General features: G+C 59.2%; 1 protein-coding gene across 22 annotated transcripts in view; it reads left to right on the top strand.

Annotated features, from left to right (window-relative positions):
• The window catches only part of AGAP1 (ArfGAP with GTPase domain, ankyrin repeat and PH domain 1), a 514,165-nt gene that overhangs the window by 173,962 nt on the left and 316,514 nt on the right, over positions 1-23,689 (top strand). For all 22 annotated transcript variants that reach the window (XM_070071494.2, XM_070071492.2, XM_089328880.1 and 19 more), the window contains 2 exons: positions 18,775-18,860; positions 22,523-22,664. In XM_070071494.2, coding sequence (XP_069927595.2) covers positions 18,775-18,860; positions 22,523-22,664 — 228 coding nt within the window. The remainder of the gene's footprint in view (positions 1-18,774; positions 18,861-22,522; positions 22,665-23,689) is intronic.

Genomic DNA, 23,689 nt, shown 5'->3' with positions numbered 1-23,689 from the left:
AGCAGGAAGCTGAAATCCGAGCGGAGCCAGGACTGGACCCCAGGCAGGCACGCGGGCTCCACAGCTGACATCCTGACCGCCCTCTGCCCCCCGTCACAAGACCCGGCGCTGAGTGCTGCTTCCCGTCCCGTGCCCTCTGACCCCGGGAAGTGGCAGGAGGAAATGCTGCCGGGTTGATGGGGAGAGAATGAGCGAGCAGAGCCGTGGTTCCCTCACACTGGGGTCTTCTCACCCTGAAACTCCCACGTGCAGAACGTCCTGGAGTCGGGATGCGGTTTTCCGTGTCGCCACCCAGGTGTGGCGGGATCCCTTGGCGCGGCTGCGGGGTCCGTTTGTCCACAAGGGTGCGCCCCGCTCTTCTGTCTGCACACCGCGTTCTGCTTCCACCAGTGCCTGCATGGGCTTCGTCTCCGTACCCATCCTGACCCATGGATGGGTGTCCAGGTTGCAGGGGAGGGACTTCCTGTTCCCAGATGGGTCCCTGTTGCTGAAGCACTTTGGGTACAGAGCCACCCCCAGACGCCAGCCTGTGCGTCCAGCCGCGGCCGGAGGGTGATGGCTACTGTCTTCCTCGTGTGATGCGTCATGGCTGACGCTTTTTCCCTGTGGAGGTGGGAGCTGGCTCGCAGGATTTTAGATCATTTTACAGGTTGAGTTCAGGCAAGGGGCTGATGTGAATCGATATTTTTCAAGGACTGAATTAGCAGCACGATAGTGGGTAACGCAGTGGGGAGCCTGTGAGTCTGTGGAAGCAGTTGTGGAGTGGAGTGCAGATGGCCTCTTTATTGTGTGCGTGCACACGCGTGTACACACGTGGGCACATACATGTGCCTTAGACTCCAAGGGCGGCTCTAACACGGTACGACACTGAGAAGCTTAAAATGGAAGTTTTTCTCTCGGTCTGGAGGCTGGAAGTCCTCTCTCCAGGGCCGGCAGGGTTGGTTCCTTCGCAGGAGTCCGGGCGGGGGGGGTCTGCCTGGGGGTTGTCAGCAGCCCTGGGCTCGTCGACCCGCCACTGCGGCCTTTGCTGCTGCCATCATGGGCGTTTTCCTGTGTCCCCGTGCCCCTCTTCTTATAGGGACGCCCGTCCCTGGATTAGGGGCCGCCCTGTTCCAACACGACCTCATCTGAACACAATCCCGTGCACAGAGACCCTGCCTCTAAAATCTCCTCGCGGGTACCCAGGGCTGGGGCTTGGGTGCGTCCTCCGGGGCACACCTGCAGGATTTGGACGGGAGCTGCACGCAGAGCCGTGCAGCTGGGCCCCGTCACTGCGGCCATCGCCGTTCCCCCATGATGTACAGCGGCCCTGCCGGACACCGCAAGACCTCACGAAGACCCGACCAGCTTGCGTGGATCTGCACGGCTCCGAGGAAGGTTCGCAGCTGAGAGAGCAGTTGGCGGTCACTCCTGTGCCGCCGGGCCCGTTAACGGCTGCTGGTTAGAGTTGTGTGTGGCTCTTGGGGCGTGGATTTCGTTTCGCTCCTCGGTGCTTCCACGCCTCATACCCTCCGTGTGTGCTGCCTCACGTGAGGCGCTCGGAGGTCAGCTCTCCCGTCCCCGAGGAGGGAACCAGGTTGGGCAGGTGTCCCATGGGAGGGTGGACAGCGTGGTGTCCTCCGGAGATGGCACAAGTTCAGGACTGAGTCCCTGCCCCGAGACCTTGTTCCGGGGGACACCTCTCCCTGTCTTAGTCCTGGCCCCCGGCACTGGGGGTCGCGAACCCCACGGAGCTGGGCAGAGCGGCTCCTGTGGAGGGAGCCAGGAGATTGGAGTGGGCGGTAGATTAAACAAGATTTTAAGGCTGGGAAAGAGAAACCAAAGAATGCTTCTGAGACCCTGCTTCCTAGCATCGTATGATTAAATTGCTCTAAACTAATTTTCACTGAATTCTGAGCTGTTAAATACACCAGGAGCACAGGGTGGGGTTGGGCTGGCAGTTAGCTCTCGTTCATCCCAGACCTGGACTAAACCCACGTCCAGATGCAGAAGAGTTAGAGGGGGCAGGGCTGCGGCCACCGCGGCGGGGCACTGGAAGCAGCTGACCCTGCCGTTTCTGGGTCGTCACGAGCTCACTTCCTCGGGGGCCTGTTCCTTCACTGGTGGCGTCTTTGGTTTCTCCTTGGCTCTTAAACCAACCCAGATTTGGGGGCAGAAAGCTCCGGGGGCATGGCAGCCCCGAATCTGTCCCAGCTGACAGCCAACGGGTTCCTGGCTGGGGACAAGCTCCTGGGAGGCTAGGCCTGCCCCTCTTCTCCCCTCCAGGAGGGTGACCCGTGAGCCTGTCTCCCTGCTGGCTGGATCTGGTCTGTGCAGAGTGACCAGACAGGTGCCGGGGAACCTGGAGCTCTCCCCCGGCATCGGAGAACATCGGTGCTAGGAGTTTGGCCCAGAGAAGACGCAGGCAACTGGCAAGAGCAGGCCCTGGGTGGCAGGTGGACCTCCCTCCATGGGGGTTGTCCCGTGTCCAGAGAGGAGGGACTGAGGGAGCCTCAGTCAGGCTAGCAGGAAGAGCTTAGATGCTTGGAGTAACAGCCTGCTGGATACGGACAGGTCTCGTGCAGGGGACGATGCGTAAGGCGAGAGGGACCCCTTGGCGCAGCTCGAGACAGGCATGTGTCTGCTTTGTATGTCAGTTACAGGGAATTCTGAAATGTGGTTCCGTTCCGTGCTGGGGCAGCAGCAAAGTGCTCCAGGCACGTGTCAGCTCTCCTGGGCCTCCCAGAGAAGCTAGGGCCGTCCTTGGGTTCAGCTGTGTATGTCCACGTTTGATAAAGGCTTGGAGGTTCCACAGCAGGGGAACTGACCACTTCCTGGACTGTGCTGGTTGGGTCTTGAACGACTGGGTAACATGCTCTTTAGAGATTGTGAGCGGAGGGGCGGGTAAGTCACCACCTGTGACACTGGCCTCCCATGTGGGTGCCAGTTTGTGTTCCGGCTGCTCCACTTCCTATCCAGCTCCCTGCTAATGTGCCTGAGAAAGCAGTAGAAGATGGCCCAAGTGCCTGGGCCCCTGCACCCACGTGGGAGACCTGGAAGAAGCTCCCAGTTCCTGGCTTTGGCCTGGTCCAGCACTGGCCATTGTGGCCATTTGGGTAATGAATCAGTGGATGGAAAATATCTCTGTCTGTCCTTCTCTGTAACTCTGCCTTTCAAATAAGTAAGATCTTAAACAAAAATAATAAAATAAAATAAAAAATAAAAGGTTGGGGGAGCCGTGGCTCTGTGGAAGGGCTGCGTGGTTTCAGGAACAGTCCGGGGTGGGGACGAGAGGGAAGCCAGCCGAGAGGTCCCGGAACCCTGGGATGCACAGCTAGGTGCTCCCTCACTCCACTGTGACCGAGCCTTCCTCCTGCCTGGACCTGAGGGTGCAAAGCTGGGGCTCCCAGCCCATCTCAGCGACCTACTGGTCAGTGGGTGACCCACCCCCGTGAATTCCCCGCGTCTGCCTCACAGCCGCAGGACCCCGCAAAGTGAACAGGAGCAGCGCCGCAAGGCAGCAATCGGCGGCCCCCACCCACCGGCTTCCCGTCTGCTCTGTTCCCGGTCAGCCCCAGCGTCCAGCCCCTCTCACAGTGTGGCTGCAGGCCATGGTGACGGTCCCTGATGGTCTCCAGCGTGGGTTCCTGGGCCCCGATGGCAGAATCGTCCAGGGTAAAGCTCTGAGCTGGAGAGACTAGCTCAGTGTACGAGGCGCCCGGGCACCTCGTACGCTCTGGAAACTGGAGAAAACACTGGACATGAGGGCTGACCCTCCCTGCTAGGTTTTCCTGGAGTCACCAGGGTCTTGATCCTCTCATTCCAGCATCTCTGAGGTCAGCCCATGCTCTGCTGAGGTGGGGGCCCTGGGGTTTTCCAGTGCGATTTTGAGTCTGGCTGTTTGTCCCTAGCTGCGGCTGCCGCAGGCTGGAGAGTCCTGCTGGTCACTTGTTCCGGCCCGAGCACCTGCAAGCTGCGGGATGCCTGCAAGCCGCCGTCCCTGTCACCCCGCCAGCCTCACAGGACCCTGCCTGGAGCTGCTTCCGAACAGATGCGCTGGTCTCAGATATTTGGTTAATGAATGTTTACTTTGTTTCTTAGAAACAACCCGCGCGGTAAACACGCAGCCCGGTTTCTGGGACACAGAAATGTGTTTAAGCTGTCAGCTCCAAAAACCCTTTCCAAGTCCAATAAACTCTGCAGAAGTTTTGTCAGCTTCCACTGCTGCACAGATGTGAGGCCTTGTCTCTGCAGCTCTTCTTGGGTCCTGTTTAGTGTTCCAGTGGTGAGGGCCAGGGGAGCAGGCTCTGCAGAACTCCAGTAAAATTTGTGCTGGTTTGAAAGGTGGCCACTTAGATTTTTCAGCGTCAATTTTATGTTATTTATAGCCAGGTGATGATATGATAAGCATGGGGTAATTCTTTTTTAACAAGGATTTTTTTTTCTTTTTTTGGTGACCCTTGAGAGTATGATCCTGCTGGTAGGTGGGTTTTCTAGCTAAATCAGTAGTCGGTTCAGCCACTTTCACTGATGACTTCCGGTGCCAACCCGATCTCTTAACCATGCAGACATCTTTCTCCTTTCTCATGGTCTTTACGAAACGGTTCAGGGACTCCACCCTGTAATGCATGAGCCGCTTGAGGGTCCGGGGAGGCTGTCCTAAGACAGGTGGAGGGGGCCGCACGGTTCCTGGAGCTTCACAGGGGTCGTGACCAAGACGCAGGTTCTGTTTCACTCGGGGCAAGAACAAGAAGCCGTGAACTGAGTGAAGAGGCCGCCGCGGTTTTGGCTGTGGCAGAATTGGCAGAACAAAATGTGTTTCTGACTTGGTCGTTTGGAACTCAGAACACATCGTCCCATATTTTTATCATTAATGCAACAAGAAATCCAGGGCTTACTGCGCTGGGCACTGGGCCTGTGGCTGGGCTGCATTCCAGAGAGAAGTTTCTGGACAAAGCTCTGATTCCAGGTGGCGATTTACACCTGTCTCCACGAGGGCCTGTGACTTCTCGGAAGAGGGCAGTGCCGGGCAGGAGTCTCAGCTCCTGGGCGACACAGTCGTCCCCTCCGACTCACAGGGCCCAGGGGTAGGACAGCGCACGCTGTGGACAGAACTGGTGCTTTCCCAAGAAGCTCATGGCACCGCAAACTCTTCTCAGTAGGCAGGAGGAGACTGGGGGCCCGTCAGTGTCACCCCGAGGTGTTGGCGCTGGGGGTGCGCCACCCTCTCGTCCCAGAGGAACAGTCACTGGACCCATCAGAACCGAGCCTTCGGGGCCTGCCTGCGCCTTCTTGGTGCTGGCCAGCTCCTGTTGCGGGCCGTTGACTGGCAGCCGACCGGCCTGCCGCTTGCCTGGGCAGCTGCCCGCTCTGAGCTGGAGGGTTTGTTCAGCTAGGCCACGCTGCCTTGGTTGCGAGGAGCGAGCAGTTGACGAATTTCCACTGCCTTAAACACAAAGGAGGGCTTTATTCATCTGTGTACCTGGAGCGGCCCGTGGGATGGGTTCAGCTTTAGGAAGACCCTCATGCCTCGCCCCCGTGAGGTCACCAGGGACCTCTGCCTGCCGTCTCTGGCCTGTGTTAGGCTTGGTGCTCAGCGGGGCCTCCCCACTTGGAGGCAGACCGTTCGCACCTTGGTGCCTTGGTGGCCCTGGGTTCCAGGAAGAGAGGAAGCCTTGGGTGTGCTTTGTTCTCAGTGACTCCCGCAGAAGACTCAGGGGTGGTTCTGATTGGCTCTGATTGTATCACATGCTTTTCTCCAAGCCAGTCAAGATTGTCCAGGGTCTAAGGGAATGTTCTGATTGGCCAGTCCCTTGGAGTGGGGCAGTGATGTCAGCCTAGTTGAGCTATTGGCTTGAGCAGGGAGCACTGCTGTTCATAGAATGAGATTAGGGAGATAGTAGGCCCTGGAAAAAGGGTGGGAGACAGATCAGGCCCTGTGTGCGACGGTCATTGCCTTTCAGGGTCTAGCCAGGGAGAGACTGTGTTGTGCTGCACGTCTTCTCCCTAATTCATGGCCGTGTTCTCAGTTTCCACTGTGGGACTCGGGTGCTGTAGAGGTGCCCGGGGCACGGATTGAACTCCACCAAAGCTGTCTCCGGCAAAGGGCGCTCCATGACTTCACCATCTCGGGCTGCGGCCTCTGACTCTTTCAAGTGGTTTCCTTCTTGGTCGTTGTCTTTTAAGGTTATTTATTTAAGAGGCAGAGTTACAGAGAGAGGGGGAGAGAAAGATCTTCCGTCTGCTCGTTCGCTTCCCAAATGGCTGGAACGGTTGGAGCTGGGCCAGCCTGAAGCCAGGAGCTTCTCCCAGGTCTCCCACATGGGTGCAGGGCCCGTGCACTTGGACCATCTTCTGCTGCTTTCCCAGGCCAATAGCAGTGGGGCAACTGAGGCTTGAAACTGATGCCTACATGGAATGCTGGCGCCGCAGGCAGAGGCTTGTCCTCCACCGTAGCGCTGGCCCTCCCTTCAAGGGGACACTTAGTTTTGTGGCTGTTACACACCCTTTGAATCTCACAGGTCAGCACACTGGGTTATTTTTCTACATCGCCCAGGACAGGGGAGAGACTTTTGTTCAGTGGGCACTGGTCCAGCCCTTGGGGTTGAGAGATTTCTGTGGAAGGCCCTGCAGAAAGAAGAGAGGGTGGTCTGAGGCCAGCCTCAGGTGTATCAGAAGAGGAATGAAGTGTCGGCTTCCGGGATGGGCGGTGCCAGGCAGGATTCTGAGGCGGGATCTAGCTAGCAGCAGGCACTGCTGACGCCTGCCCTGGGGCTCCAGATGGCATCTCTGTTCTGGGGCCCTGAGGGCAGCGTGCGTGGCCAGCATTTGTTTCTGAGCCCATTTGTTACTGTTTTTGCTTTTTGTTTGTTTGAGTTTTTTTTTTTTTTTAACTTAAAGTTTATGCTACCACAAACAAAATAAGAAGAAAAACCCCCTCTACCTCTGGTCTTTGAGAACGAACAGTGCAGGGGCCGTGTGGGTGGTGTGCCTGGAGGGCCCGTGGTGACAGGGACCGACACACCGGGCGCCTGGGTTTCTGCTGGTGAAGAAGGGAGGTTCGGAGCGACCGGAAGAGCCGTCAGCCCCAGATGTGGTGCACCTGCAGCATCTGGAGGTGGAGCAGCTGCTGGAGCGAGGTCCCGCGCACCACCAGGGAGAGGGAGGAGAGGGCCCAGGCCCGGGTAGAGGGCTTAGGAAGGGGGTCAGGGATCTCCCCCACCCCTGCCCGGCAGGCTCCTGACAGGTGGTTAGCAGGTGCGCTGGCTTTGGAGAGGAACTTAAGGGGACCAAGTAGAGGATTCCCCGGCCATCTCCGGACCCTGCAACAGATGCGCACCATGGTGGAGAAGAGCTGCCCAAGAGGTTTGCCACAGAACCCTCTGTGCCTGGCTCTTGTGCCCTTCGGGAGTTTACTAGAGCTGAGAAAACCTGGCCTGGGGCGCGTTCGGGCCCTCCAAGGCCGTGTGCCGGCACCACGTGAGCGCTGACCTCATCTGGGAAGCCCTGGCGAGCCCGCTGGTGCAGGAGGTGCCCTCGAAGGAGCTGCTGCCTTGCAGAGTGGGCTCAGCCCAGCGCCCACACCCCTCACCCTGAGAGGAAGGCCCGGGGGTGATGTCCCTGCCAGCTCTGGATGGGGGAGTGGCTCGGGTTCGTGGTGCTCAGCAGCTCCGGGTGCTGGTTGCTCTCTGTCCTTTCACAGAGGGAGTTCACGGAGTCCTGCTCTCTGATACAGAAGCAGCTGGCAAAGCTCTCGCGTCGGCCCATGTAGCTGCTGCCACTCTTTTTAGTCTCTCTATCTCTTTCTTTATTCTCTCTCCCTCTTTTTGTTTTAAAGATTTATTTATCCCCAAATAACCACAGTGCCCAGAGCCAGGCCAGTCTGGAGCCAGGAGCTTCTTCTGGGTCTCCCACGTGGGTGCAGGGACCCAAGCACTTGGGCCATCTACTACTGCTTTCCCAGGCCATAGCAGAGCTGGATCGGAAGTGGAGCAGCCAGGACTGGACCCAGTGCCCATAGGGGATGCCGGCACTGCAGGCGACGGCTTTACCTGCTACGCCACAGCGCTGGTCACCTGGTCACCCCACAAGTCAGCTTTTCATATGTTCTTTGCACGGGGAAGCAGCAGCTGGAACTGCACGCTCCAGGGGCTGGGAGCCTGTTCGCCTTTTGTTGGCACCGAGTCCCTTGCCAGAGGTGGCTGATGGCACCGCGCACACTCCCGCACCCGCCCTGCCTCTGTCCTCTCCGTGGGTTCTAGGGTCCTGCCCGAGGACACGCGTCCCGGGCCGTGGTAGTGTTAGCCTCTCAAGGCAGCCTTGTGTGTGACCACATGAGGTGGGGAGTTAGGCTCTCACCCCTGAATCTGCCCTGCTGTTTGGTTTACCTTTTTATGATGTTGGTAAAGCTAAAAATAAATGCACACTGTATTAAAAATAAGGCACCTAGCCTTAAGCGCATTTTCTAAATGTGCCTGGGTAAATCTATTTGGTTTACCAAGCTGGCTGTTACAGAGAGCTCGGGTGCTCAGATGGTCTTGTACGGCCCCAGTAGTGGGTGCTGGGGGCCTTCGTACCAACGCTTCACTTACTTACTTACTTTTAAAGATTTTGTTGTTGTTTATTTGAAAAGCAGAGTTACAGAGGAAGAGAGAGATCTTCATCCACTTGTTCACTCCCCAAGTGGCCACAACAGCCAGTGCTGGGCAAATCTGGGTCTCCATCCCCGTGTCCTGCTTGGGGGCAGGGGCCCAAGCACTTGCTGCTCTCCCAGGCGCATTAGCAGGGAGCTGGATCGCACGTGGAGCAGCTGGGACTTGAACCTGCGCCCGTATGGGAAGCCAGCATCGCAGCACTATTTTTGTCTTTATTTGGTCGAGTTGCTTCTGGGGGAGGCCCTCGTTTTGTGCCTGTTTCCTTCTTCAGCGTGGTGGTTGCCTGCTGCCCCTCGCCAGCCTAGCTGTCCTGGCCTTGAGTGCGGCCACGTCTGTGCCTGCCACAGTGCCCGGCCGTGAGCTGCAGCAGCACGGCCTCTGTCTTCTGTCGCTTCCCAGCCGCAGCTGAGGCCTGGCACGGGCTCTTTGTTGCCTGGTGTTTTGGACGCCCGTGGTGCTGTCAGCCCAGTGTAGGCTGGAAACACGGGGGACCAGCCAGGGCTCCTGAGGGGGCAGCTGAAGCCGGCGCTCACGGCGGCGTGCTCGTGGGAGCCAGGCCGTGGTGCTGGCTGAGTGCGAAGCAGGCACAGTCCCCATTGCTGCCTTCTTACTGCCGTACCTGGCAGCTCGGGTCTGAGGTTGGGCGCGTGCCACAGGCTTGGATGAATCCTGGAAACTTGCGGGACCTTCTCGGTGGAGCTCTTGTCCCAGACCCGTTACCTCAAAAGCAGAAGGACCCCAGGTCTTCCAGAAAGCGTGGGTGGAGGGTGATGTTTCGGGAGAGGGCCTGGGTTTCCCACGGGAATGTCACCGTCTGCAGCATCTCCCATCATCTGCAGGATTGTCGCCGGCTTGGTTCTTCTTACTGAGTTTCCCTTTTGGAACTCTCCTCCCCTTGTGTGAGCTCCCCCTGGGGAGAGACCACGTCCTCATTGCAGCCCCACGATCCCTCGCTGATTAGTGCGTCAGCTTCAGAAGCTAAGGGCCAGCTGCCGTGCGTCGGCCGCACCCGCCTCGCCATTGCCCGGTAAGGCGGGTGTGGTTGGTACCTGAGCCGCCCCCTGACGGAACGAGGCACCAGAGGCTGCAGGAGCCGCTCCTGGTTGCCCAGGCCAGAGTTGTCGGCTGAACTTGACCCGTGGAAGCGGCTCCGAGGTAGTCCCCCACTCTGCTGCCCCAAGGGGCCACCACACACGTTAGGGACCCGTGAACTGGCGGGGGCTCACCGTGTGGACTGTAGGACACAAGCCCCCAGAACGGTGGCTGAGTTACTGGGAGAGGTGGGAGCCCTGTGCAGGGAGAGCGCGTGAGCTCCTGACAAGTCCCGGCCTCCCGCCAGCCCTGGGTTTGCAGGAAGGGCTGAGTGCCTAGGCCTGTGCAGCCTGAGTGGCTGCGGTGCCTCCAACATGCTGGAGGCTGGGGAGGCAGGCCCTGCGCCACGGCTGGGCCGCCAGCCCATGGAGGGGAGCCATCGCTCCCGTGCAGGCTTCTTCCCGTGGTACTACCTGGGTTCAGCTCAGAGAGGAGCCCTAGCAGTGTGAGCAGTGTGCCACTGGGAAAAGCAGCCCAGGCCTCGCGCGTTGCTGGCACCATGGGGCGTGTTGCACTCTGCGTATCTGAGATTCTCCGGTTGCTGCTAGTGACCGCTGTGCTGGGGTACCGATGCTGTCGTGCAGCCATTCTAGGTGGTGATGTCCGGGACACCAGCGCTGGCCCTCGCCCCTGCAGACCAACCTGGCCCTCCTGGCCAAAGCATTTGATTTTATTTTAGTTTCCAAGAGGCCTGATCTGCAGGAGAGAGAGCTTTTACTGGTTTGGCCTGTTAAGCTGCCCGTGTGCGTTTTCCTCAAAGCCCTTGGACGTTACGACGTCAGGAAGTTGAATTGAACTGTTGGGCAAGAAGCCATTTCCACAGCACTGGTTTTCCAGCAGTATCCTGTTTTTCAGAAATATTTTAAGTAGCTTGGCAGAACCTACCGGCATTTCATGAGTGACACCGTACAGGTTTCTACTGATCCGTTTCTGACATCAGGGACTCCGAGCTTTGGTTTTGTGTCTGCTCTTCGTCCCATCTCTGTTCTGTTCCTTTCTCATCCAGGGTGCCTGAGCCGTTCCAGTACACGTCCCCCTCTTCCCTTAAACCTGTCATCCCCTTGAACGTCAGGACAGCCTTCAACGAAACAGATCAGAAAGTGAAGTCATGGGAACAGCGCGGCTTCTGAAACCCAAGTTGAAGCCGCTGTTCTCAGCCTGCACAGCTGTGCAGCCTCTGGGGTCATGGTGAGCCTCGGATGCTCTCTGACGCCCCCCCCCCCCCAGGAGTCAGCGACCTGGCTGTCCTTCCTGCCCTCCCGACTCTGGGCACCAGAACAGCTGGCCTGTCCCTCGCAGGGAGGAGCGGGGGGACGCCTCCTATCACGCAGGACAGTGGGAAGTGGCAGCTTTCCCAGCACTCCAGGGCCAGCAGCGGCAGGTGGGCTGTGCTCACCCGGCGTGTCCCAGGTTCCCCATTGAGGGCACCGCACAGCAGACTTGTAGGCGTGGCTTGGGTTTAACTGCGATTCATTTTGATTCAGTTTCAGAAACGGTTGCTGGGGCTGGCACTGTGGCATAGTGGGTAAAGCCTCCACCTGCAGCGCTGGCATCCCATATAGGCGCCAGTTCTAGTCCCGGCTGCTCCACTTCCTATCTAGCTCTCTGCTATGGCCTGGGGAAGCAGTAGAAGATGGCCCAAGTCCTTGGGGCCCTGTACCCATGTGGGAGACCCAGAAGAAGCTGCTGGCTTTGGATTGGCGCAGCTCTGGCTGTTTTGGTCAGTTGGGGAGAGGACCATATCTCTCTCTCTCTGCCTCCTTCTTTGTGTAACTCTGACTTTCGAATAAATAAATAAATAAATAAATAAATCTATCTTTCAAAAAAAGAAAAAGAATGAGACGGTTGCTGGGGCCAGCCGTGTGTCATATTAGGTTAAGCCTCCTCTTGTGGCACTGGCATCCATATGGGCACTGGTTGAGTCCCTCTGATCGAGCTCCCTGCTGATGGCCTGGGAAAGCAGTGGGAGATGGCCCAAATGCTTGGACCCCTGCACCTGCATGGGAGACCCGGACGAAGCTCCTGGCTTCTAGGTTTGGATCAGCCCAGCTCTGGCCATTGTGGCCGTTTGGGGAGTGAACCACCCGATGGAAGCACTCTCTGTGCCACTCCTACTCTGTGTAACTCTGCCTCTCAACTTAATAAATAAATCTTAGAAACAAAAAAGAGAGAGAGAAGGAAATGGCTGCCTGTATCTAAACTTACCGAAAGCGGTCGTTTCCAGACTCCCTGACACCGTGCTGGAAAGCACCTAGGAGCACCCTGGGCAACGCAGTGGCCCCACAGCCACCAGAGGGTGCTTCCCTACCCTGGAGGCCCTGTGTGTTTTCAGAATGAGGTATCTTGGGGATGGGACCTCAGTGTGAACCCCATTTTTGAAGATTTTCTTTATTTGAGAGGCAGAGTTAAAAGACAGAGAGAGAGAGAGGGAGGGAGAGAGAAGTCTTCATCTGCTGGTTCACTCCCCAATTGGCCACAACAGCCAGAGCTGCGCCGATCGGAAGCCAGGAGCCAGGAGCTTCTCCCACGCAGGTGCAGGGGCCCATGGACTTGAGCCATCTTTCACTGCTTTCCCAGGCCATAGCAGAGAGCTGGATCGGAAGAGGAGCAGCCGGGACTCGAACCGGCGCCCATATGGGATGCTGGCGGTGCAGGCCAGGCTTTAACCTGCTGCACCACAGACTGTGACCGGTCCCATCTTGTGGGCACTCAGCGAGTTCCAGGGTTCAGGGTATTTTAGGTCAGGGATGCTCAGCCTCCGTCGTGTCCTGTGTCCATCTTTCCTCGAGGGAATGATCTCCAGAGTTGGCCTGCGTTGTTAGGGCCAGGGCTCTGCTCTCGCTAGGATTTTACCAGGGTCGCTGCGCCTGTCCTTGGCGGGGGTGTCACCCCCTGGGGTCACTCCCTGACTCCTGGGGGATGCAGCCCCGCACCGCCCCGTCTTGGCCTCCAGAGCCGCGCCAGCTGTGTCCTTGCTTCGTGCCTCACCCCTCGGTCAGGCAGAGCACAGAAGGCCGCGGTGGCTCCCCTTTCTGCCTCCACGGGGGGTGAAGCGGTCATGGGTGCCGTGGGCCCAGGGTGGGCCTGCAGCTGGGAGCCAGGCTGGTGCCCGCTGCGCTCAAATCCTCTCCCTCCTGCCTTCACTCCGCCGTCACCAGGTGCGGAGCAGAGGAGGCTGAACGGCAGGGGGATCGGAGCATGGGCTTGGGCGCCTTCTCCGTCTCCGTCTCCCTCCTGGGTGTGAGAGATGAGGGTGTTCCCCGTCCTGTCTCCTCATTAACCCCCGGAGCGGGTCACCCGCGGAAGTCTGCCGTGGTCACCGTGCGTGAGAGGCTTCCGCGTGGCAGTGCGCCGGACGGTGCTTGCTTTTCATTTCCCCGCAAGTCTCAGGCAGGGGAGCTGGCCGAGGACATGACAGCTGGTTCGGTTCAGTTTGGTAAACTAGGGTTACCGGTGACATCCCGCCCGGCGTGCAAACGTGGCCTGTGGTCCAGAATGCCTTGTAAAACCTCCAGACTCTGATGCCAGCAAGTTACTGCCTCCAGTGTTTCTGTCCAAGTTAAAAAGGCCAACTTAGGCCGGCGCCGCGGCTCACTAGGCTAATCCTCCGCCTTGCGGCACCGGCACACCGGGTTCTAGTCCCGGTCAGGGTGCCGGATTCTGTCCCGGTTGCCCCCCTTCCAGGCCAGCTCTCTGCTGTGGCCCAGGAGTGCAGTGGAGGATGGCCCAAGTGCTTGGGCCCTGCACCCCGCGGGAGACCAGGATAAGTACCTGGCTCCTGGCTCCTGCCATTGGATCAGCGTGGTGCACCAGCCGCAGTGCGCCGGCCGCGGCGGCCATTGGAGGGTGAACCAACGGCAAAGGAAGCCCTTTCTCTCTGTCTCTCTCTCTCTCACTGTCCACTCTGCCTGTCAAAAAAAAAAAAAAAAAAAAAACAAAAAAACAAAAGAGGCCAAGTTAATTTCTTAAAAATTTCTGGCCCATGTGCAGTTACTATTACTGTTTTTATAACCGGGATCGGGCGAAACGGAGGCCTGGGGTCCTCTTTAGTGTCTCCGTCCTTTCCACTCGGCTGGGTGATTCAGGAAGCGGGAGCCGCCCCCGCTGCTCTTCCTCATTTGTCAGGGTGCGCCGGCTGGGGCGGCCATTGGAGGGTGAACCAACGGCAAAAGGAAGACCTTTCTCTCTCTCTCTCTCTCTCTCTCTTCTCTCTTCTCTCTTCTCTCTTCTCTCTTCTCTCTCTCTCATTGTCCACTCTGCCCGTCAAACAAAACAAAACAAAACAAAACAAAAAAAACACCTCAGGCAGAACTTTAACCCTTTCCTTACAGAGGTCAGCAGGAACACACGGACATCTGGCCAAGCATCTTTCCAATGCCTAAACACAGTGATGCGCTTTGGGGACTGAAGCCAGGGGCACTCCGGCAGAGCTGTGAGCGGAGTGAGGAGAAGGCAGATTCCCCCACGCTTTCCGCGCCGGCCCCCGGGGTGCCGGGATGTCCCGTGGGGGTGCAGGGGCCCCTCTGCGGGTCTGTAGGGACCCATCACAGCGGACGCTCTCCTGGAAGAGGGGAGGAGAGGGACTCAGCATCTGCGACTGTGTCTTCCTCCTGCTGGGTTCCAGCTCCGGGCCTGGGCCCGTATCCCAGCTCTTCCTCCGGAGCAGATCCGGATGCTGACGTTGCCGCCTGCTGCGTCGCGGGACGCGGTGAGGCACCGTAGGGATGACACGGGCAGGAGAGTGCTGTCGCTCAAGTGCGCCGGGGCTCGCTGTGGCTTGGGGAATGGTTCATGGTACGTTAACAGCTTTGAGTCCAATTAGCGAGAAAGACAGAAACAGAAATGTCGGACATCTGTCGCAGTGTTGGCTCCCCACTGAGCTCTTGTTTCGGACGAGGAGAATTCAGCCTGCTTTTCCCCCTCTACGGAGGACTGACAGCATGCCCGAGAACAGGTTCACCTCTCTCGGCGCGGCCTGTGCCGTGTCCCTGCCGGGCCTGGGCTTCCGTCATGGGAGGTCCATGGCTGTGGTCCCTGCTCCAGCGTCCTTACCGCCAGGCTGGGAATCAGCAGTGGCTGGGTTAGACTAGAGGCTGACGTGCCCGTTAAGACCCCTGGGATCCACCCGTGGCCTCAGCCTGACGCCAGCTTCCTGCCTGCTGATGCGCACGCTGGGAGGCAGTGGTGAGGCTAAGTGTTTGGGGCCCTGCCACCCACCTGGGGGCCTTGACCGTTACCAGCATTTGTGGGGAGTGAACCGTGGATGGGAGTGTGCACACTCTCTCTCCCTGCCTCTCTCTCTCTCTCTCTCTCTCTCTCTATCTATGCTGTCTCTGGCTCTCAAGTAAATAAATAACTCTGAGGAGTACAGCTGCATCCCTCTCTCCCCGGGAGCTGGTCATTTGCAGTGGACACACACAGGTCCAGCTCTCACGCACGTCTCTGCAGGGAGCTTGAGGGAGGAGGTGATGCGGCCGCGTTGCGAGTGCCCTCTCAGGGGAAGGCTAAGCCGCCGGCGCAGTTTTCCGGGAACCGTGACGACTTGCCGCGGGAGTGAGCCGGAAGCTTCCGGCTGTGGCCCAAGGCCGATCGCAGATAGGAAGAGCTGTGCCTGCCGTGTGGGAGTCGTGCCCAGGAGGCGAGACGTTCAGTTCTGCTGCGGGTGAAACTTCCAGAAAATCAAGCGCGGAAGTGTGGGCCCTGGCTCCCAGCCTCCTGCCCTGTGTGCAGGGAGGGGCTCTGTGCGCGGCTGTTACCTCCCCCGGCCTCACCAGACCTGGGCAGGAATCCCATTTGAGGGAGGGGGTTTCCACGGCTGCAGAGAGTCCTGGTGCCACCTCAGAGTCTCCGTGGGCAGATGCGGTCGGCTGCACATTCCAGCCCCCACCCTGGGGCCCGACGGCGGCGGTGGGGGTGCCCTGGGTTCCTGGGATGGCTGATCCAGCCTGCTGCACTCAGGTGTGCCGACGGCGTCCGATTCAGAGGCCAGCCTTCGGGATACCGACCTGTTCTTAAAATTATCCCAGCCGGTGCCGCGGCTCACTAGGCTAATCTTCCGCCTGCGGTGCCGGCACACCAGGTTCTAGTCCTGGTTGGGGCGCCGGATTCTGTCCCGGTTGCCCCTCTTCCAGGCCAGCTCTCTGCTGTGGCCAGGGAGTGCAGTGGAGGATGGCCCAAGTGCTTGGGCCCTGTACCCCATGGGAGACCAGGATAAGTACCTGGCTCCTGCCTTCGGATCAGCGCGGTGTGCCGGCCGGGACGGCCATTGGAGGGTGAACCAACGGCAAAGGAAGACCTTTCTCTCTGTCTCTCTCTCTCACTGTCCACTCTGCCTGTCAAAAAATAAAATAAATAAATAAAAGATCCCAATGTTAAAAAAAAAAAAAAACGATTTGAGAGGGAGCGAGAAGAAGCGATCAGGAGGAGGGTGGGAGCCTGCAGGCACTCCCGTCCACTGGTTCACTTCCCGCATGGGACCATCCGGCGCCGGCGCCAGGAACTCAGTCCAGAGCTCCCACAGGGTGGCAGGAACCCAGCCGAGCACTAGAGCACTCACCACTGCCTCCCGGGGCTGCATCGGGGGACGCCGGCGGCAGCCGTGAAGCTGGGTTGCTAGCAGGATGCAGGGATGCAGGAGCCTTACCGGGTGTCTCACCCGCTGGACCAGCTGCCTGGCCTCTACAGTGTGCGGTAACAGCCGCGTCAGAGGAGGCGGGGCCGGTTACTGGTGCAAGCCACGGGCGAGGCCGTGGAGGGATGTGCAGCAAGACAATTAGGAACAGATGAGATCGGATGTGGGCTTCGGCGCTGTCCTCTCTGGGGCCTTTGGAAGGGCAGAGCTGTGTTGACCAGGATAAGACACACGTGAGAGACTGGCCGTGGCAGAGGTGATGGTGAACACGGCATGAAGTCAGTGTTGTTGTTTGGAGCGCACGTGTGGACGGCCAGGGCTTTCCACGTGCCTCCTGCAGGGGCCTCGGAAGCTCAAACCTCACCTCCTGCCCGGTGTGTGTGTGGGGGGGAGGGGGTGCTTGCCTCAGTTTCTCCTAACCGTGGGCCAGAGGCTGCCGCTGAAGGCCCGCTGGCAGAGTGCTACTGGCCAGCCCCGCCCCGGAGGGACCCGGGACCCCAGCTCTTGTCTTGGAAGCTTGGGAGCTGCCTTGAACTCGCTCAGAGAGCTCCGGACACAGGTGTTCTCGTGCGATTGGAGGGTTTTAGAAGCCAGCGTGAAAGCCAGCCTCCATAGGCTTGATGTGAAGCGGTCCCCGTGGCTGTCTCCCTGGCTCCGCCCCCCCCACCCCCCCGGCTCCCGCAGGGGCTCCCAGCGCCTTCCCCGCAAGCCCGAGGAAGCACACCGGTGGGAATTCGCTGGGAAGAGAGTCGACAGATTGCCTTTTCCTAGGTTTTTTTTGTTTTTCTTAAGAGGGTTGAAATCAGTTAATCTCCCCAAGAAATAGCTAGCTCCCAGCATCCTTTGTTTAAAAAGTCATTAAAAGAAAAAGGAAGTGCTGGTGGTTAGCACCAGGCCCTCTGCACGTGTTTCTGTGGAGAGCAGGGCTGTTAGACACTCGCTGCGTCTTCCGAAAAGGCAGGCGTTGTGCGTAACATCCGGCCCAGCCCGTGCTGCCCCCCGAGGCGGGCACTGTGCCCGGTCCTTTGTGCTCACTTGGCTCTCTTTGCCCGCTGGGAAGCTGTCAAACCCGTCTGATGGCCAGCGACGCGGAGGCGCAGAGGTGAGCAGCTGGCAGAGGACGGCCCAGGGTTCAGGCCCGTGCTGGTCTCTGCGCGGCTGACCTCAGTGGTCCCCAGCCAGTGTCCCGCGTGCCTTCCCACCTTCGGGGGCCCCACCTGGCCGATTCCCAGGGGCTCTGCCCTCTCCTCCCGGTGACTAGGGGAGGGGAGCAGCCAACTTTGAAAGCTGGAAGGTTGTTCTTCGTTTTTGTCACTGAACACACTGAAGAAGTGTGGCTTCCGGCCCATCAGTGTAGGCGTCAGTGTGAGTGCACACGTGTGTTCCTGTGCGTGTGCAGCTCGCACGGGAAATCCGTTCCCCCAGTGGCCTTCTCTGGTTGCTGTCACTTCTTGGGGTACGGTGGGGCGAGGTGGTCCCGAGGGACCAGACTCAGGCAGGGGGGTCCCGGTCACAGGGGCAGGAGCGGGTGTGACCCTGGGTAGCCAAGGGCAGATGTACCGCCCCGGGGCTGCTGGCGGTGCTCCCGTGGTGTTCCCAGTGTGTTGTGATTTGGAGTTCAGGTGGGGTTTCTGGACGCCACCTGCACAGAGGAGCCGAAAGGCAGAGCCAGGGTCTGGCGCGTTCCCGTCTGAAAAGCGAAAATCGTGAATCCTGCGAGGTAGCAACTAGAACAGACGCAGGGCCCAGGCTCCCGAGCGGCCGACTTTGTCTTTGGGGCTGGCGCAGGACCCAGCCTGGGGTCCCGTTCGGGTGCTGTGGACGTGAGGGGCCAGCCTGTGGGGGTTCCTGTGTCTGCACCCCGTGCCCGTGGTCGGTCCCTGGTGGTTTCCCGCCGCTAACCCGGCGTGCTGCCGCGCTGCTGTGTGTCGGCCTGTGCGTGTGCGTGCCGGCGCCCCTCGTAGTTGCTGTCTAACACGTGTGTAGTAGTCCAGCCCCCCCCCCCCTTACTCGTGAACTGTGATTCCGGAAACACCATCGTCATGCTGTTCTGTGTTTTCCTGCCAGAACTGGGTTTCCCTTGAGGAGAACACAGGTCCTCAGCCCTGTTGTCTGTCGCAACGCCACAGCCCAGGCAGCTGTCGGGCACGGCAGGTTTGCCTCCCGTGCCTGCGAAGCCACAGAGAGAATGACAGCCGCTGTGTCCTGTGCTTCCTGCAGGACAGTGCCCCGCCCAGAAACCCACAGGGCTGCTGAGCCATTCAGATCTGGTTCCTTAAAGCCTCTGCTAGAGACGCAGGCAGTCACGTCCAGGGCTGTGGCTGGGGGCATGTGTTGCCACAAGGGAAGCCCACGTCTCTGCCCTGCCCCGTGCCCAGTGTCCCCTCTGTAACGAGCTGTTTTGTGTGTGTGTGGCAGGTGGCAGGTTCAAGAAAGAGATTGTGGTGGACGGCCAGAGCTATCTGCTGCTGATTCGTGATGAAGGGGGCCCCCCGGAGGCGCAGGTGAGTACTGCACGTGCTGCCTCTGCCTGTTAGGGTCCTGTTGGAACCAGCAGATCCGGGTTTTGTCGTGCGCGCTCCGAGGAGGGGACACAGAAACCCTGGAACACGGGCTGTGGGCCCGAGTCTTTCACCTTCTGGTTTTGAAGAGGGAGGAAAGGCACCATCTGCCCTTATTTGTCAACTCCGTTAAAATAGCATCTGGGACTTGCTGCCGGTTTTTTTTGTTTTGTTTTGTTTTGTTTTTTGCTTTTTGCTCCTTTCCCATCCAGCAGCCTGACGTGTGGTAAGCTGCTGGTTGGACGTGGAGTCTGCTGTTCCGTCCGTCAGAGCCGGCCAGCCCGTCGATGAGGAGGTAGCCAGGCACCAGGCGGAGCCGGCCAGCCCATCGATGCAGACTCAGTGCTGCACATTGCTGTGGGGTCACTTCTGGGACTTCCCCTGTTGTGAAAGTGATGCCTAGGACCAGAGGGTGACCCCAATGAAAGGTGTTGAATGTGCAGCGGGTTCAGCCACTGCCTGTGACGCCGGCATCCTGTGTGGGTGCCGGTTCCAGTCCCAGCTGCTCCACTTCCTACCTAGCTCCCTAACATGCCGGGAAAGCAGTGGAAGATGGCCAGCCCAGGCCATTACAGCCATTTACAAAGAGAGAAAAGGTATTGATGTTGGGTGGTTGAAGGCGTGGTGCACACGTGTGGGATGGCCACGCAGCTACTTAGGATGCGTTAGGGGTTTCCCGTGACCCGCTGATCTGAAACACCACTGGTTGTAAGACGCACCAGGACGTGAGAGGAAAACACCACCGGTCAGACTGTGACGCCATCAGTAACGAGGTGTGTTCTGACGTCGGGGGGCTCAGATGTGAAAAGTCCCCTCTCGGCACTGACTTGAGTCGTGGTAGGGAAAGGTCCTGTAGTTGACACAGCAGAAGCGAGGAGCACTGGTGGCTCAGTGAGCTGAGCGTCAGTGAGGCAGGGTGAGTGTGGCGCAGGCCGAGTGTGGCACGGGGTGAGTGTGGCACTGGGCAAGTGTGAACAGGGTGCAGGGCAAGTGTGAACAGGGTGAGTGGCGCAGGCCGAGTGTGTGCAGGGCGAGTGTGAACAGGGTGAGTGGCGCAGGCCGAGTGTGTGCAGGGCGAGTGTGGCACAGGCCGAGTGTGTGCAGATCAGTGTGGCACAGGGCAACTGTGGCGCCCAGCTGCTGCTGTCCTAGGCCTGCAGTGGAGATGGAGCTGAGCTCCCGTCTCAGTCGGGCTCCGCCCTGTGTGTTCTGCCACAGCGAGGGCTCTTCTGCTCAGGTTCCCACGCGGCCAGCGGGCAGCAGGACACTGCAGGAGGCAAGGTGTGGGAGTCCCCGGGTCCCCTGGCCCAGTGTTCCCAGCCCATAAGCGCTGTGGAGTGAGCAGGCACGGGCTTCCCGCTCACCCTGGCAAAGAGCAGGTGTTGGCAGTGTAGACGGACCCCAGGGACGGGTCAAAGCCTACAGGAGCCGTCTTAGTGGCTCCCAGAAGAGCTGTGCTCCCTCCCACGCAGAGACGGCGGGGCCTGTGGCTCACCCTGATTGACACAGGAGCTGCAGCGAGGGCCCGGGTCAGAGTTGCATTGTGACGAGAATGGCCTCTAAGACTGAGTAACTACCCGGCCTGGGAAGCAAGGCCCAGGGAGGAGGTCGTCTTCCCCTCCTTGAGGTGGCTGTGGGGCAGGAGAGGTTTGACTGCTGGCCGTGGGGTCAGGGCCGCCCGTGTTACTGCACGGATCCCTACTAGAAAGTCCACCATGGGCAGACGAGACCCAGCGCTGCCTCCCAGGGGCCGTGTCCTCTGAGAGGAGCTCTTCCCTAAAACCCGTGGAAAATTCTGCATGGCCTGACTGCTTGGACTGTGCCCCGGCTCCCGCTAGCGTGATCCGTCCCCTCCCCGCAGCCGCTGTAATTCATTAATGAAGCCATCACTTTATGACCAGCAGCTGTTTGTTATTTGTGTCTCTGATGCTGATGTCACAGCTGCACGGGGTGACGCCGTTGTGTCCTGTCATCCCCGGGCCCGCCCCAGGGGAGGTCATTCCCAGTGTTAGGATGAGGACCTGGTGCCCTGAGAGCTTCGGCCACAGCTTGCTGAAGGGGTTAAGGCCAGGTGCACCTGCTGTCCCGCCCCCGTGGAGCTCCCGATGCCTCTGCCCTGAGAGAGCATTTGCTGAGCTGCGGGTCGGCCCCTGTTCTAGCAAACGCCTCTCCACGGAGGACCTAACCCCGGTGGAAGTCAGCGTTCCTGGTACGGCAGATATCCTGACAGCCTGGAAAATCAGGGCTGGATGAGACTGCAGGTCTCCCTGTGGCCACCGGGGGCCGCTCAGGGCAGCTGGCAGGTGGAGGGCGCCCCGATAGAGCAGCGGGTCTTACCCAGCGCCCCAGCACACCAGGTGCCCAGGCAGTCGGCACACCCTGGGGAGGATGGAGACGGGTGTGTTTGCTGCACGTGGTTCTGCCCACTCCCAGCCTCCGTTCCCACGGCTGAGGTCTGGCCCTGGGAAGAAGCCCTCTTCCCATGTCCGCTTCTCCAGAGAAACAAGAAAGACCATGGAAGGCGGAGGAATCGAAGAGGAAGCGCTGCTGTAGCCGGGTCTTCCCAGGCTCACCCCGAGGCTTTGTTTCCCAGTGCTCGCCCTCGCTTAGTCTCAGGAGCGTCACCAGGACGCATGGTGTTCCGCGGTGTGGTTCTGTGTGCGTCTCGCCCGTCACCCAGCACACTTTGCAGCTTAACCCACCGTGAGGGGGTTGCTCAGCACGCAAGACCACCTGAGAACAGCGTCTTTTCTAGAAAGAGGGCAGGGTTTGGGGGCTGGTTTTCCATTTTCACGTGGACAGAGAAGGGTGTCCGGTGTCAGACAGATTGGAACATGGGTCTTCCGTGTCGGGCAGGGAGCGGGCGGGGAGCCTGGGAGCTGCGTGGGCCTTGGCACCCCCGCGCCAGCCTCGCCGGGTGGTGGTAGCAACGAGGGAGGACACGGGCCCCCACAGAGGACTCGGCGGAGGTCAGGCAGAGCGCGGTGAGAGGGCAGGGTGGAGCCATTGTCGCGGCATCCTCCCGTTTTCGTGAATTTCCCTAAAAATAAACCACAGTTTTCTCTGAGGGCGTCTGCGAGGGTCCAGGGGCAGCTTAGCCTTTACCACACGAGGGGCTGCCCGCACAGAGGAGCGGCCAGCAGCTGGGTGGGCGCCTTTCCGAGCAGGTTGTGGTGCCCCGAAAAGCACCCCCCCCCCAGCCTGGGGGACCAAGAGACTGAGAGTGAAACATACTCACTCTCACACACACTCACACACACACTCCCTGCTTCACCTTAGTGGCCGCCAGTAGCCTTGAGAGGCTCTGGGGGGCGGCAGGGTCACTTCCTGTCCTCAAGGCAGGGGCTGGTTGGGTGGGGCAGAGGACAGGGGCGTCAAGGCCAGAGATGACTGAGTGGCCCGGGTGGGGACAGGGCAGGGAACATGGAGGCTCGGTGTGCTCGGAGGACTCTGGGGTGCAACAGTAGCCCACCCCAAGGGAGGCAGAGGGTCAGGTGTCAGAGCCACGGGGGCCCCAGGCCCCGCCATCCCAGCTGGCGCCAGGATTCCATGCCCCCCCCCCCCCAAGCCTCTCCCTCAACTCCCGCCTCTTCTCTCTCTCGCAGTTTGCCATGTGGGTGGACGCGGTCATATTCGTCTTCAGCTTGGAGGACGAGATCAGTTTCCAGACGGTTTACCACTACTACAGCCGGATGGCCAACTATCGCAGCACGGGCGAGGTCCCTCTGGTGCTGGTGGGCACCCAGGGTGAGTGACGACCGGCCCACGCTGAACATGCACTGGGCCCCAGGGGCTGGTGGGCACCCTGGGTGAGTGACGACCGGCCCGAGCTATGAGCGTGCACCTGGCCCTGGGGCCACGAGTGCTGGTGGACACCCAGTGTGACATCGTTTCAGAGTGTGAGCGTGTACCAGGCCCTAGGAGCTGCAAAGGGTAAAAGGAATTCGGAAATGGTTTAAAGAAGGAAAAATTCCCTATGGAAGGCTTACTTTTTACAGTGAGGATCTGTGACAGAAATGAACTGTCCTTTCCTGACCCGATTCTGTGGAGAAGCCACTCGGACTGCAACATCGAAACCTCACACACACAGCCCAGGTGCTCTGAGAAAGGTCTCTTTTCTCTCGGGTTCGGTGCTGTCATCTGTTAATGTTCTCTTCTGTGAACCAGCTATGAAGAATCTAAAAACTTAAGCCTCTTCCATGCTCACTCCTGACGTAGAAGCTTGTTTTATTCTGTCCTTATCAGTGTCTTATTTTCAACACAGCGGAACTTCAGGAGTCTAGAACCACACTGGGTGCATTTCCTGCTTTCTCCAGGTCCCTTAGAACGGTCTCCTGCCTAAGTGACCGTCACGTGGCCGCGTCAGACACAGGGTCCTTGTTCTTGACATAACGTAGAATGTTTTAAGAACCTGATGAAGGTCATCTTGAAAAGTCTCATCCGACATCCGCCTTATAAAATGATCATGGCAAGAGAAACTGTTAGCTTTTTTTTTTTGCGGGGGGGCTCATTTCTTGACGATTAGTGCGTGTGGTTTGCCCTCCTGTGTCCCATGTGAGAAGTTGGCCATGTAGAGCAAACAGGAAAGTTCACCACATGATCGCACTAAGGTGGAGTGTAGTGAGACATCCTGGCTAGGACTCAGCAGAGCCCCCTCTCAGGTCTGCATGAGAAACAGTGTGGAACGCAGCAGCAGCTTCTCGGAGGTCTTGGGTTTTCCTGGGGAGACGCCCTCCGCGTGTGTGTTTTAGCACACGTGTGTGTGCTGACCC

This window comes from Oryctolagus cuniculus, chromosome 3, assembly GCF_051225735.1.
Source record: "Oryctolagus cuniculus isolate XC-2025 breed Fujian yellow rabbit chromosome 3, ASM5122573v1, whole genome shotgun sequence".
Classification (NCBI taxonomy): Eukaryota; Metazoa; Chordata; class Mammalia; order Lagomorpha; family Leporidae; genus Oryctolagus; species Oryctolagus cuniculus.
This window is presented reverse-complemented; position numbering and strand designations above follow the sequence as displayed.